This window comes from Momordica charantia (genome assembly GCF_013281855.1).
Source record: "Momordica charantia cultivar OHB3-1 chromosome 3 unlocalized genomic scaffold, Mcharantia_2.0 BLBB01000003.1, whole genome shotgun sequence".
Lineage (NCBI taxonomy): Eukaryota > Viridiplantae > Streptophyta > Magnoliopsida > Cucurbitales > Cucurbitaceae > Momordica > Momordica charantia.
In genome coordinates, this window is record NW_028275161.1 from 2,047,603 (window position 1) to 2,058,957 (window position 11,355).

General features: G+C 44.4%; 2 protein-coding genes across 2 annotated transcripts; one reads left to right on the forward strand and one right to left on the reverse strand.

Moving 5' to 3' along the window:
* Positions 1-404: 404 nt before the first annotated feature.
* Positions 405-890, reverse strand: LOC111024525 (uncharacterized). Its single transcript, XM_022302222.1, has one exon. The coding sequence runs from the start codon at positions 888-890 to the stop codon at positions 405-407; it is 486 nt and encodes a 161-aa protein (XP_022157914.1).
* A 7,321-nt stretch (positions 891-8,211) lies between these two features.
* Positions 8,212-10,996, forward strand: LOC111024522 (uncharacterized). Its single transcript, XM_022302220.2, has 7 exons — positions 8,212-8,430; positions 8,668-9,003; positions 9,215-9,457; positions 9,704-9,845; positions 10,123-10,214; positions 10,343-10,726; positions 10,820-10,996. The coding sequence occupies exons 1-7, from the start codon at positions 8,212-8,214 to the stop codon at positions 10,994-10,996; spliced, it is 1,593 nt and encodes a 530-aa protein (XP_022157912.2).
* The last annotated feature ends 359 nt before the right edge of the window (positions 10,997-11,355 follow it).

An 11,355-nucleotide genomic window follows, 5' to 3' on the forward strand; every position in this document is an offset into this window, starting at 1 on the left:
CCTCCTTGTTGTTGGGTCTTGGCACCTTTACAAAATCGTTCAATGTGTCCCAATAAATTACACCTTCTACACTTCACATCTGACCTTTTCCAGCATCTGAAGTGTGGATGGTTGTGCTTCCCACAGTGCTTGCATGCACTACCAACATCATTTGCAGCAGATTCTAAGCTACTACTGTCACTCGCCTTCTTCCCTTTCCACTTCTTCTCTCTTCCACCTTCTCCCTGATGCATTCTAGCTTTCAGTGCCCCCTCCATGCTTCCTTCTTGCCTCATCAACCTCCTCTGCTCCTATGCTTGCAAAGCACTAACAACTTCTATCACTTTGAGTTTGGAGAGGTCTTTAGTATTCTCTAAGGAAGCAATGGTTGCTTCATATCTCTCAGGTACTGAAACCAGAATCTTCTAAACCAATCTATTGTCAGATAGATCAGTTACTAATGCTCTTGACTTGTTAGCAATCCCGATCAACTTGTCTGAATACTCTTTGATGGACTCAAAATCATTCATCTGCATTCTCTCGAATTCCCTTACCAAGTTCAACACCTTCATGCCTTTAATCCTCTCATCACCTTCATACTCACTTTTGAGGAACTCCCAGATCTCCTTTGCTGACTTCAATGCCATAATTCTATTAAATATGGTGGGAGACACAGCTGCATATAGGCAAGTTCGAGCCTTTGCCTTCCTGGTGACCCTCTCCTTGTGAGTCTTGATCTGATGCATCGTTGGATTATCAGGAAGTGGAGAAATTTCATAATCTTGCTCAATTGCTTCCCAATAATCACAACCTTCCATGTAAGCTTGTATTCTGATTGCCCATGTTTGATAGATTTCACCATCAAACACAGGTGGAGCCAGTAAAGAAAGATTGTTTGATCCTAGCTCCATTGGACAAAACTCTCATAGGTGTATCACTTAGTTTCTCTCGGGGAATATTTCACTAATCCTCACTCACAGATCCCTTAAGAATTTAAGCTCTGATACCACTGTAGTTCTTATTATTGAGAGAGAAATGAGAAAGTGGGGAAGTGTGAGTTTCATTCAATGATACTACATATTTATACAAACTCTAAGTCTAAAAATAGACTCAACTAATTCCACATAAAAAACAACTACTCTACTAGCCATAAGAATAACAACCTACCTAGTTGACTTGACTATACAAAAAATAAACCTAACAACTTCCTAGAAACTAGGAATTGGACTAGACAAATTCAAAAACTTGCAATTTGAGTTAACTTACACCATCATCGGTTTCGTTCAATAAAACTTAGGTGCTTATTACTGATAATTAGGTACAGATAGATGAGTGCAAAAAGGGGACCAAAAAAAAAAAGAAAATAGAAGAATAAGTTTGCTATTAATTTTTCATGGTGGGTAGGAAGGTACCTCTTAATGAAAAAATTTTCCAAGGCATGGATGACGATCGGGGAGGTCAGCTGACAAAACTTAGAGCGATTCTCGGGGTACCTGTAAGGAGGTTAGCCACTCCAACGTCCAAGTTAGTAAATAATTCGAGCTCAACAGATGAGCGTCAGACAAATTATTTTTAATACCTAGGCATCGAAAGGGGTGGTTTATTTATAGTGGTCAATGGGGTAGATAGTTGTCCTATCAGGGTATAGTCCTACTCGAGTTGGATTCCCCTGAGCAACCTTCAGTCCTAGCCATGGACCGGTCCGTGTTTCTCACACCAAGTTGCCGCAACCGACCTGACAATTCTATTGTTAGTGGAAACTGTCAACAAGTCAGACATCCACAATTTGACCCCAAAAATTGACCCCCTTTTAGGTCGACTGACAGGTCATTTACCTGCGAGGTTGTTAATGCGGACGACTTGCGTTTAGATCTTGTTTCCGAGTTGATATGGATGATGTGGACCAATCAGTCTCCCTGACAAGGGCCTTTAATAGCCACTAGGGGGTTTCATATCGGACGCGACCTTTGAGGTGCTCTTGGGCACTTAACCGTCGTTTTATGGGAGACGATCTGGGCTGCCTGCGAGAAGACACGTGTAGGGTGGAGATCATTCCCCACCTCGTATATATAAGCTTGAGGGCTTCCCCCTCACTTTGCGCTTTCAAGACTCCCCTTTACTCTCATGCCGAGGTCAGTAGCTCGTCTTTCTCTACTTCCTTTTGCAAGTAGGTCGTAGGAGATGTCTGATAGGGATAATAGCTCTAGGTCGGGGCCTGGGAGCTTGCAGGAGAGCTTCAAGAAACCTTTGGAGGGGTCCCCCATTGGCGTTCTCGAGTGTCAGGTTGGCCTTCGACGAGTCGTCATCCACCGAGTCTTCCAATAACAGGTCTTCTTTCCCTACGGGCAGGGATGAGCTGCCTCCTTGCCTATCCATTCAGCTTTACGTCCCCCCTCCAAAATCTCAGAAAAACGCATCGCAGCTGTCCGACCTAGGCAACGGCTGCCTGGCCTATTTTACGGACATGTATGACATTCCTACATCGATAGGGATGATGTTTCTCAAGCTAGGAGAGACCGTAGAGAATCCTCCTGAGGGGCATGTTGCCTTTTACGAGAAAATGTTCGAGTTAAGGGTTAGGCTCCCCCTTCACCCTTCCGCACAGCTCGCGTCCAATGGCTGGGGCATCCTTCTCGGCTGTTGGATGTTATGTTGGGGCTTGGGGTAGATACCATAGGTGCAAATTACCTCACCCTGAGCCAGTTTCACTCATTTTACACTGTCAATAACCTTTCAAGGGAACCAGGTCGGTTTTACCTCACAGCTCGACAGGGCGTCGGGAAACTAGTCTGTGGACCGTCCTCTATTAAGCATTGGAAAGACGATTAGTTCTATGTGTACGGCGACTGGTTGGCTAGGGTCGTAAGGGCGAGCTGAGATGGCGGGTTCTTCGCCACTTCAGCAATCGAGGTAACGCCCCTCTTCCTTAGTCGCCATGTGTTTTCAAGCCTTGCCAACCTTCTCACTTTTCTTTTTTGTTTGTAGTTCACCCCAAGTTTATTCCCTGACCTGACGAGCTCACCTGCAAATACTTGGTGAGGATTCCTAAAATTTACCGAGCAGATCAACACTACCTCACTCTTATGGCCGACGACAATTTGTACGACTGTAGCCTGCACATCTTCGAGTGGGCTGCATATGAGAGGAGATCGCACTAGGCGAGGCTGCATCTAACCCATGCACGCCAGCCCCTCTAGATCTCTCTCTCTTCTTTTATCTCTCATATCCGAAGGTACGTCATCTTTTATTCTCACTTTGCCAACTATCACTTTCACCAGTGAATTTGACCATATGGTGTCGTTGCAGACATGCTGCCTGAGTTCCTCATTGGCCGGAAACGGAGGGTACCTAGCTTGGTAGCTACACATCGCTTATCGAGGTCCCTAACGGATAGGCCTCTGTTGGATCCGTCCCTTCCGCTCCCCATTCGGACCCGATCGAGGTGGCTCCACTCCAGATAGTTCACAATGCCTCCTAAGAAAAAGAAGAAGAAGAAGAAGACTCATTAGGGGTCTAGCCCGAGTTCATGGGCTATTGAGAGGGCTGAGAAGGTTGGCCCCTCTGTAGTGGCCGACTCAAGGGGGTCGCACATCGCTAGGAATATAGGCAAAGTAAGGGACTGCGACCTCCATTTCAGGAGCTACCCCACTTCTAGCAGCATCGATGCCCTATCGTGAAGAATCAAACCTGGCGAGCTTGAACCGAGCTCTGGGGAGCATCAACTCACCTACTGGGACAGCTAGGGAGACCATTTAGCTGGCCATCGACCACGCTGTCGAGGTACCCTTCTAGAGCTCTTCATTTATACTTAGTACTTCAATCGTTTAGTTATTTTTTCTTACTTTTGTTCTTTCAGGTGCATGCCCTCATATGTAGCTTAGTGACCTTCATGGTGCGGAGCTCCTTGGACGAGAGCAGTGGGCGAATAAGGAGACCGCTGGTCATGCCAAGACAGTTGAGGAGGCCAATCTTACCAAGGCATCTGCATTAGTGTTTTTCGCATGCGGTACTCGTTCTATGGTGTACCTAAGGAATTGAGACAATAGCTCGTATACCTTGTGTAGGTATTTCTCCATCCTATTGTCTTTGACCTAGTATTCTTCGGTAATTTGGTTAACTACGAGTTGTGAGTCACTCCTTATGTCCAAGTGCGTGGTTCCCATGGCTTCAGCCATACGTAGGTCTGCCACCAGTGCTTCGTACTTGGCCTCATTGTTTGAAGCTGGGAAGTTGAATCTTAGTGCTTATTCAAACCAATATCCACTGGGTGCATGAAGAAGAACTTCGACACTACTGTCTTTCTCATTCGAGGAGCCATCGACATTGGAGACCCACTTGTTCAAACTTTCTCCCACCGAGTTACACAGCGGAGTGAGCTCAACTATGAAGTCGGCCACGACTTGACCCTTCATTGCAGCTCTTGGCTCGAAGCTTATGTCTTACTCACTTAGCTCGAGAGGCCACTTCATGAGTCTCCCCGAGGTTTCGGGCTTTTGGAAGACCTGTTTCAAGGGGAAGTTAGTAAGGACCTTCACCTTATGAGCCTGGAAGCAAGGTCGAAGTCATCGCGCTGCCATAATTAGCACCAGCGCCAACTTCTCCACCTGTCGGTAGCAAGTCTTGACGTCCATCATGGATTTGCTCGTGTAGTACACAGGGCTCTACCGACCACCGTCCTGCCTTACCAGCGTCGAGCTCACTGCACTTGCGAACACTGTCAGGTAAAATGCGAGCTTTTCACTAGGCAGTGGTTTTGATAACAGTGGTGCTGAGCTCAGATAGCTTTTGAGTTCGTCAAAGGCCCTTGACACTATGAGGTTTATTTGAAGCAATATTTCTTCCGTAGCACCTTGAAGTAAGGCAAGCACTTGTCCGTAGATTGCGACATAAATCGATTTAGCGTAGCAATCTTTTCGTTGAGATATTGGAGCTACTTTAAGTTTAAAGGTGGCTGCATATCTAATACAGCTCGGATCTTCTCGGGTTTCGTTTCTATTCTGCACTGGTTTACCATGAACCCTAAGAACTTGCCAGACGATACCCCGAACGCGCACTTTTCCAAATTGAGCTTCAGCTGGTAGTTTTAGAGAATTTCAAATGTCTCCATCAGATCAGCGACATGGGAGGTCGTCTTCTTACTCTTCACGAGCATGTCATCTACATACACCTCCATATCCGACCTATCTGGTCGGCAAACATTTTGTTGACCATGTGTTTGTAAGTCGCTCCAGCATTTTTTAGCCCGAAGGGCATCACGTTTGTAGCAGTAGAGCCACTAGTCAGTGATGAATGAGGTGTGCTTTTAGTTGGGGATGTGCATCTTGATTTGATTATAGCCTGAGTAGGCATCCATGAAGCTGAGGAGCGCGTGCCCTGCCATCGCGTCGACCAGCTGATCGATCTTAGGGAGGGGGAAGCTATCTTTTGGACACGTTCGGTTTGAGTTAGTGAAGTCTACGTACATCCTCTATTTTTCGTTTGGTTTTTTCGACCAGCGGAGTGGGGCTCGACCTGAGCTGGCTTCGCTCCCATCCTAGAGCAAGGTAAGTAGAGAACGATAATATGTTAGCATAAGCACCTCCGTCGATCATAATCCGCCTGACCATTACGTGGTCTACCTTAACCTTGATGACTAGGGCGTCATTGTGTGGAGTGTGTAGGCCTTTCATGTTTTCATCTGAGAATGAGATCTGGTAAGGGATGAGCTGCATGTAGCTCACGCATACCTCATGGCGGGTTTCTCACGCCAGTGCCTTATGGTTGTTTCCTGATTTCCCCCTACTCAATTCTCCGAAGATCATGTTGATCACAACAGGTCGGTCCATGCATTTTGAGGGAGATCACATCTTCTCTCTCTCTGTCCTTTGTCCTTTCGAATCGCCTGCCCCGTTCCCACCTTCGCTGAGAGCTCGTCCCACGTGCTTCTTGATGTACCCTTTCTAAATGAAGCCCTCGATCTACCTCTTCCGGTCATAACAGTCGGAGGTGTCATGGCCGTGGTCCTTGTGAAAATGGCAAAACTTTGACCGGCTACGCTTCTCATGATCTCGACGCATGAGATTGGGCTCGGTGAGCAAGTCTAGCTTCGAGTCTTATATGTTGGCAAGAATTTTCGCCACTGGGACATTCAAAGGTGTAAAGCGATCATATCTCTCAGGTCGTCCGCGCTATTGATCCTGCTTCTGTCGAGGCTCACGGTCATACTATCATTGACACTAAGGCGACCTTCCAAAGCTGTCCCGACCCATTCTTTCACGTGTAGGACTGGTTCTTGGAGGGTTCTCCCTCGATTGGATGAGCTCACTCGCCTGCATGAACTTCCTAGTTTGAGCTGGCTTTGATAGTGAGCTCAGGTTTCTTGGCGAGCGACCACTTCAGCTGCTCATGTCGAACTCCCGAGGCGAACGCTGAGTAGGCGAACTCTTCGTTGTAGGACACTGTGATCTGTCTCCCGAAGAACCTTCTCACATAATCTCTCAAGCTTTCCCTCGCCTTCTACGTTATAGTGAGCAGATATTGGGCTGGGTGTTGAGTCTCCTACTGAGTTGCAAACTTGGCCACAAAGGCCTTGCGGAGGTGCTTCTAAAAGGAAATTGAGTGGGGCAAGAGCTGCCGGTACCATTTCCTCGTAGACACTTATAGGGTCACGGAGAATGCCCTGCACTTCATTGCATCAGGGTAGGTGTGGAAGTCCATCAGCGACTCATAGGTCTCCATATGGTCAATTAGATTTGCGGACCCATCATATTTGTCGAGGCTTGGGAGCTTCCCTTTGGACGAGATCGGCGTGGTCAAGATAGCCTGTGAAAACAATGAAAAATCGCCCGTAAGGCACCCTGCCAAGTAATACTGAGAATCCTAAGAGGGAAGGAAAAGAACAGTGTCAAGCATTGACCCTTCTCAATGGAAAAGCACTACTGCATCCCTACCCAGCTCTAATGAGAGAGGATAATGTTGTACAGCAGGAAGAGCTTCAGATAAAGAAGGTGACTGAGAGTATAGCAGAGAATATGAATACTGAAGAGAATGTAGTGAATGATGTTGGAGCATCAGTTGAGCAAACAGTGAAACCAGAACCGGTGGCACATCAAGGAATGACGAAGTAGCCTGAGCCAGAGATAAACAAAGGAAAGAGGGCCTAAAAAATAGAACCTATGGAGGAAGTGTCTACGGAGATCAATGCAAAAGACAGTAAAAATTCAAGTGGAACATCAAGTTCCCCCCTTACCCTCAACGGTTGCAAAAGAAAAACCAAGATGTCCAGTTTGATCGTTTTTTAGAGGTGCTGAAATAGCTCCATATCAACATACCCTTGGTAGAAGCATTAGAGCAGATGCCAAACTATGTTAAATTCCTCAAAGATATATTGGCAAAGAAAAGAAGGCTAGGCGAATTTGAAACGGTGGCACTTACAAAAGAATCTAGTGCCATTTTTGACAGGAAAGCTCCCTCAAAAAATGGGTGATCCTGGAAGATTTACCATTCCTGTGTCTATAGGAGGGAAGAATGTAGGGCATGCATTGTGTGACCTGGGCGTTAGCATCAACCTGATGCCTTTATCAGTGTATCAAAAGCTAGGGATTGGAGAAGCAAGACTAATAACCATCACCTTACGGTTGGTAGATAGGTCCATTACACATCCTAAAGGCAAGATAGAGGATGTTTTGGTTCAGGTAGATAAATTCATTTTTCCTGCAGATTTCATCATACTGGATTATGAAGCTGACAAGGAAATCTCAATCATTTTGGGAAGACCATTCTTATCCATGGGGAGAGCTTTGATCGACATGTATAATGGAGAGCTCACTATGAGAGTTAGTGACTAGCAGGTGACATTTTCTATTTTTAACTCCATTAAATACCCTACTGATGTGAAAGAATGTTCTTTGTTAAGGATTGCAGATGATTTGAAGAGTGATGGAATACAAAAGGAAGAGCTGTTGAACCAAATAGAGAGCGAGCTAACCAGAATTCTCAAGGCTGGAGACAAGGAGGCCAAGATGATCTAAGGCCAGCCGAATGACTCTGCTACTGATAGAATCTATAAGAAAACGTTTGAATCGCTGGAATTAAAGGACATGGTACAAGTGCCACTGCAGCTATCTGTGGTGAATGCCCCCAAGTTAGAGCTGAAAGTCCTACCATCACACTTTAAGTATGCTTATCTGGGAGAAGTAGAAACACCGCCAGTCATCATTCTTAAACAAAGATAAAGAGTATCGTTTCATAGAAATGTTGAGGAATCACAAGAGGGTGATTGGCTGGACTTTAGCTGACATAAAGGGGATCAATCCAAGTTACTGCATACATAAGATCAATCTAGAAGAGGGATGTAAGAACTCAATTGAGCACCAAAGAAGGCTGAACCCGACCATGAAGGAAGTTGCCAAGAAGGAAACCATTAAATGGCTAGATGTTGGGATAATTTACCCAATAGCTGACAGTGATTGGGTGAGCCCAGTCTAATGTGTACCCAAGACAAGAGGGATCACAGTGGTGCCAGATGACAACAATGAGTTGATCCCCACAAGAACCATAACAGGTTGGCGCATCTGTATGGATTATAGGAAATTGAATAAGGCAACCAAGAAAGACCATTTTCCATTGCCATTCATTGATCAGATGCTAGATCAATTGACTAGGCAAGAATACTACTGTTTCTTGGATGGATACAATGGCTACAACTAGATTACCATTGATCCTCAAGACCAGAAAAAGACGACATTCACTTGTCCATATGGTACGTTTGCATTTAGGAGAATGCCCTTTGGACTGTGCAATGCTCCAGCAACATTCCAGCGGTGTATGATGGCAATCTTCTCAGACTTAATAGAAACCGTGGTCGAGGTCTTCATGGACGACTTCTCAGTCTTTGGAAGGGACTTTAGCGAGTGTCTGAGCAACCTGGAGCAAGTGTTGAGAAGATGTGAGGACACTAATTTAGTGCTCAATTTGGAAAAATGCCACTTTATGGTGAAGGAAGGGATAATATTGGGCCACAAAGTATCCAAGAAGAGAATAGAGGTAGATCGCACCAAGATTGAAGTCATAGAGAAGCTGCCACCTCCCACCTCAATTAGAGGAGTTAGAAGTTTCCTTGGACACGCAGGGTTTTACAGGAGATTCATAAAGGATTTTTCTAAAATCTCTAAGCCTTTATGCTGTCTTTTAGAAAGTGAGTGAATTTTTAACTTCTCTTCTGATTGTTTTCAGGCTATCACCACATTGAAAACAGCTCTCATCGAAGCCCATAATGACTGCACCAAACTTGAAGGAACCATTTGAAGTCATGTGTGACACTAGTGATTATGCAGTAGGAGCAGTGTTAGGACAAAGGAAAGGGAAGCTAATCCACCCAATTTACTATGCCAGCAGAACACTGGTGGAAGCTCAACTCAATTACACCACCACTGAGAAAGAGCTGCTAGCGGTGGTTTTTGCATTTGAAAAATTCAGAGCTTACCTTATTGGAAAGAAGGTAGTAGTATAGACTGACCATGCAGCCATCAAGTATCTGCTCTTCAAAAAGGATGCCAAGCCAAGGCTGATTAGATGGGTGTTACTGCTACAAGAATTTGATTTAAAGATCAGAGATAAAAAAGGATAAGAGAATCAAGTAGCAGACCATTTATCGAGAGTGGAGCTTAAAGAAACAGTGAAAGGACAACAAGCATCGATAAGAGATGTTTTTCCTGATGAGCAATTGCTAGTGGTGACAGAACAGAGAAAAGATGTGGAGCCATGGTTTGCTGATATGGCCAATTATGTGGCTAGTGGAATTTTGCCATCAGACCTGAAAAGGCAGCAGCTTAAGCGATTCACTCATACAACAAGTTTTACTACTGGGATGATCCTTATCTGTACAAGTATGCAAAGACCAAATTATGCGCAGTTGTGTTGACAGTGTTGAAGCTTCAATAGTGCTGAAGTATTGTCACTCCGCCCCGTATGGTGGCATTTTGGAGGACAGCGAACTGCAGCCATAATCTTTCAAAGTGGCTACTATTGGCCAACTATTTTCCAAGATTCACACTCATACGTCAATAACTATGACAAATGCCAGAGGTGAGAAACATTTCAAACAAGTCGGAAATGCCTCTGTATTTTATCCTTGATGTAGAACTCTTTGATGTCTGGGGATAGATTTTATGAGACATTTCCCTCCATCGAATGGTAACCTCTACATCTTGTTGGCAGTGGATTATGTTTCTAAATGGGTGGAAGCAATAGCCTGTGTAACATGTGATGCGAAAACAGTTTTGAATTCCTACACAAGAACATATTCACCAAATTTGGAACCCCTAGGGCAATTATAAGTGACGAGAGATCCCATTTTGTTAACAAGGCCATGAGTTCCTTACAGGCAAAATATATCAAGAATAAGGTATCCACCGCCTATCACCTTCACATAAATAGTCAAGCAGAGGTATCAAACAGAGAAATTAAGAGAATTTTGGATAAGGCAGTGCATCTCAACATAAAAGATTGGTCTGACAAGTTAGATGATGCATTATGGGCATATAGGACTCCCTATAAAACTCCCATAAGAACTTCCCCTTATAAGCTAGTCTTCGGAAAGACATGTCATCTCCCACTCGAACTTAAGCAAAAGGCATTTTGGGCTGTGAAGAGGTTGAATATGTATCTATCAGCAGCAGAAGAAGCAAGAAAATTTCAGCTGCTAGAGTTGTATGAATTCAGAAGAGAAGCCTACGAGAACGCAAAAGTTTACAAAGAGAAGACCAAAGTTTGGCACGACAGAAGAATAAAGCCAAGAACATTTGAGGAATGACAGAAGGTGTTGTTATTCAACTCAAGGCTGAGGTTGTTTCTTGGAAAGTTAAAATCAAGGTGGTCAGGGCCATTCACAGTGGTGAAGGTATATCCTTATGGAGTTATAACCGTCAAAGAAGATGATAATGAAATGGAGTTCACTGTGAATGGACAAAGATTAAAGCACTACTGGGGAGGAGAAGTGGTGAGGAAGATTGATTCCGACCAGCTGAGATTAGCATAAGTGGTTACCAAGACAAAATAAAAGGGGAAGAATCCTTTGTTTCTTTTCTCTCTGTAGTTTAAATCTAGTTAATTCAGTTTAATCTTCTTAGTGTTAGTAGGAAAATTTTAATTAGAGGCATGTTTCTTGTTTTGTTTATTTTTGTTTCAGGCAAAGGAAAAACTCCACCAGTTCGTTGCTAAAATTACTAAGTAGAGTTGGGGGAAGTTGAGGAAAGAGTGGAGTTGGCGGAAGTTGAGGAAAGAGTGGTCAACCTCGTCGATGCTGGAACATAACTTAGGGACACGAAAAATAAAGTGGAATTTAAAAAAAAAAAGAGAGAAAAGCAGTTAAGGAGAGAGAAAAGCAATTAGTGCCTG

Bases quoted from the DNA above. Each gene is read 5' to 3' on its own strand.
- LOC111024525 (XM_022302222.1), bottom strand. From the start codon at position 890: ATGGAGCTAGGATCAAACAATCTTTCTTTACTGGCTCCACCTGTGTTT.
- LOC111024522 (XM_022302220.2), top strand. From the start codon at position 8,212: ATGTTGAGGAATCACAAGAGGGTGATTGGCTGGACTTTAGCTGACATA. The intron at 9,458-9,703 runs GTAGTAGTATAG...GTGACAGAACAG, and splicing joins CTTACCTTATTGGAAAGAAG to AGAAAAGATGTGGAGCCATG. The intron at 10,727-10,819 runs GTTTGGCACGAC...TTTCTTGGAAAG, and splicing joins TTTACAAAGAGAAGACCAAA to TTAAAATCAAGGTGGTCAGG.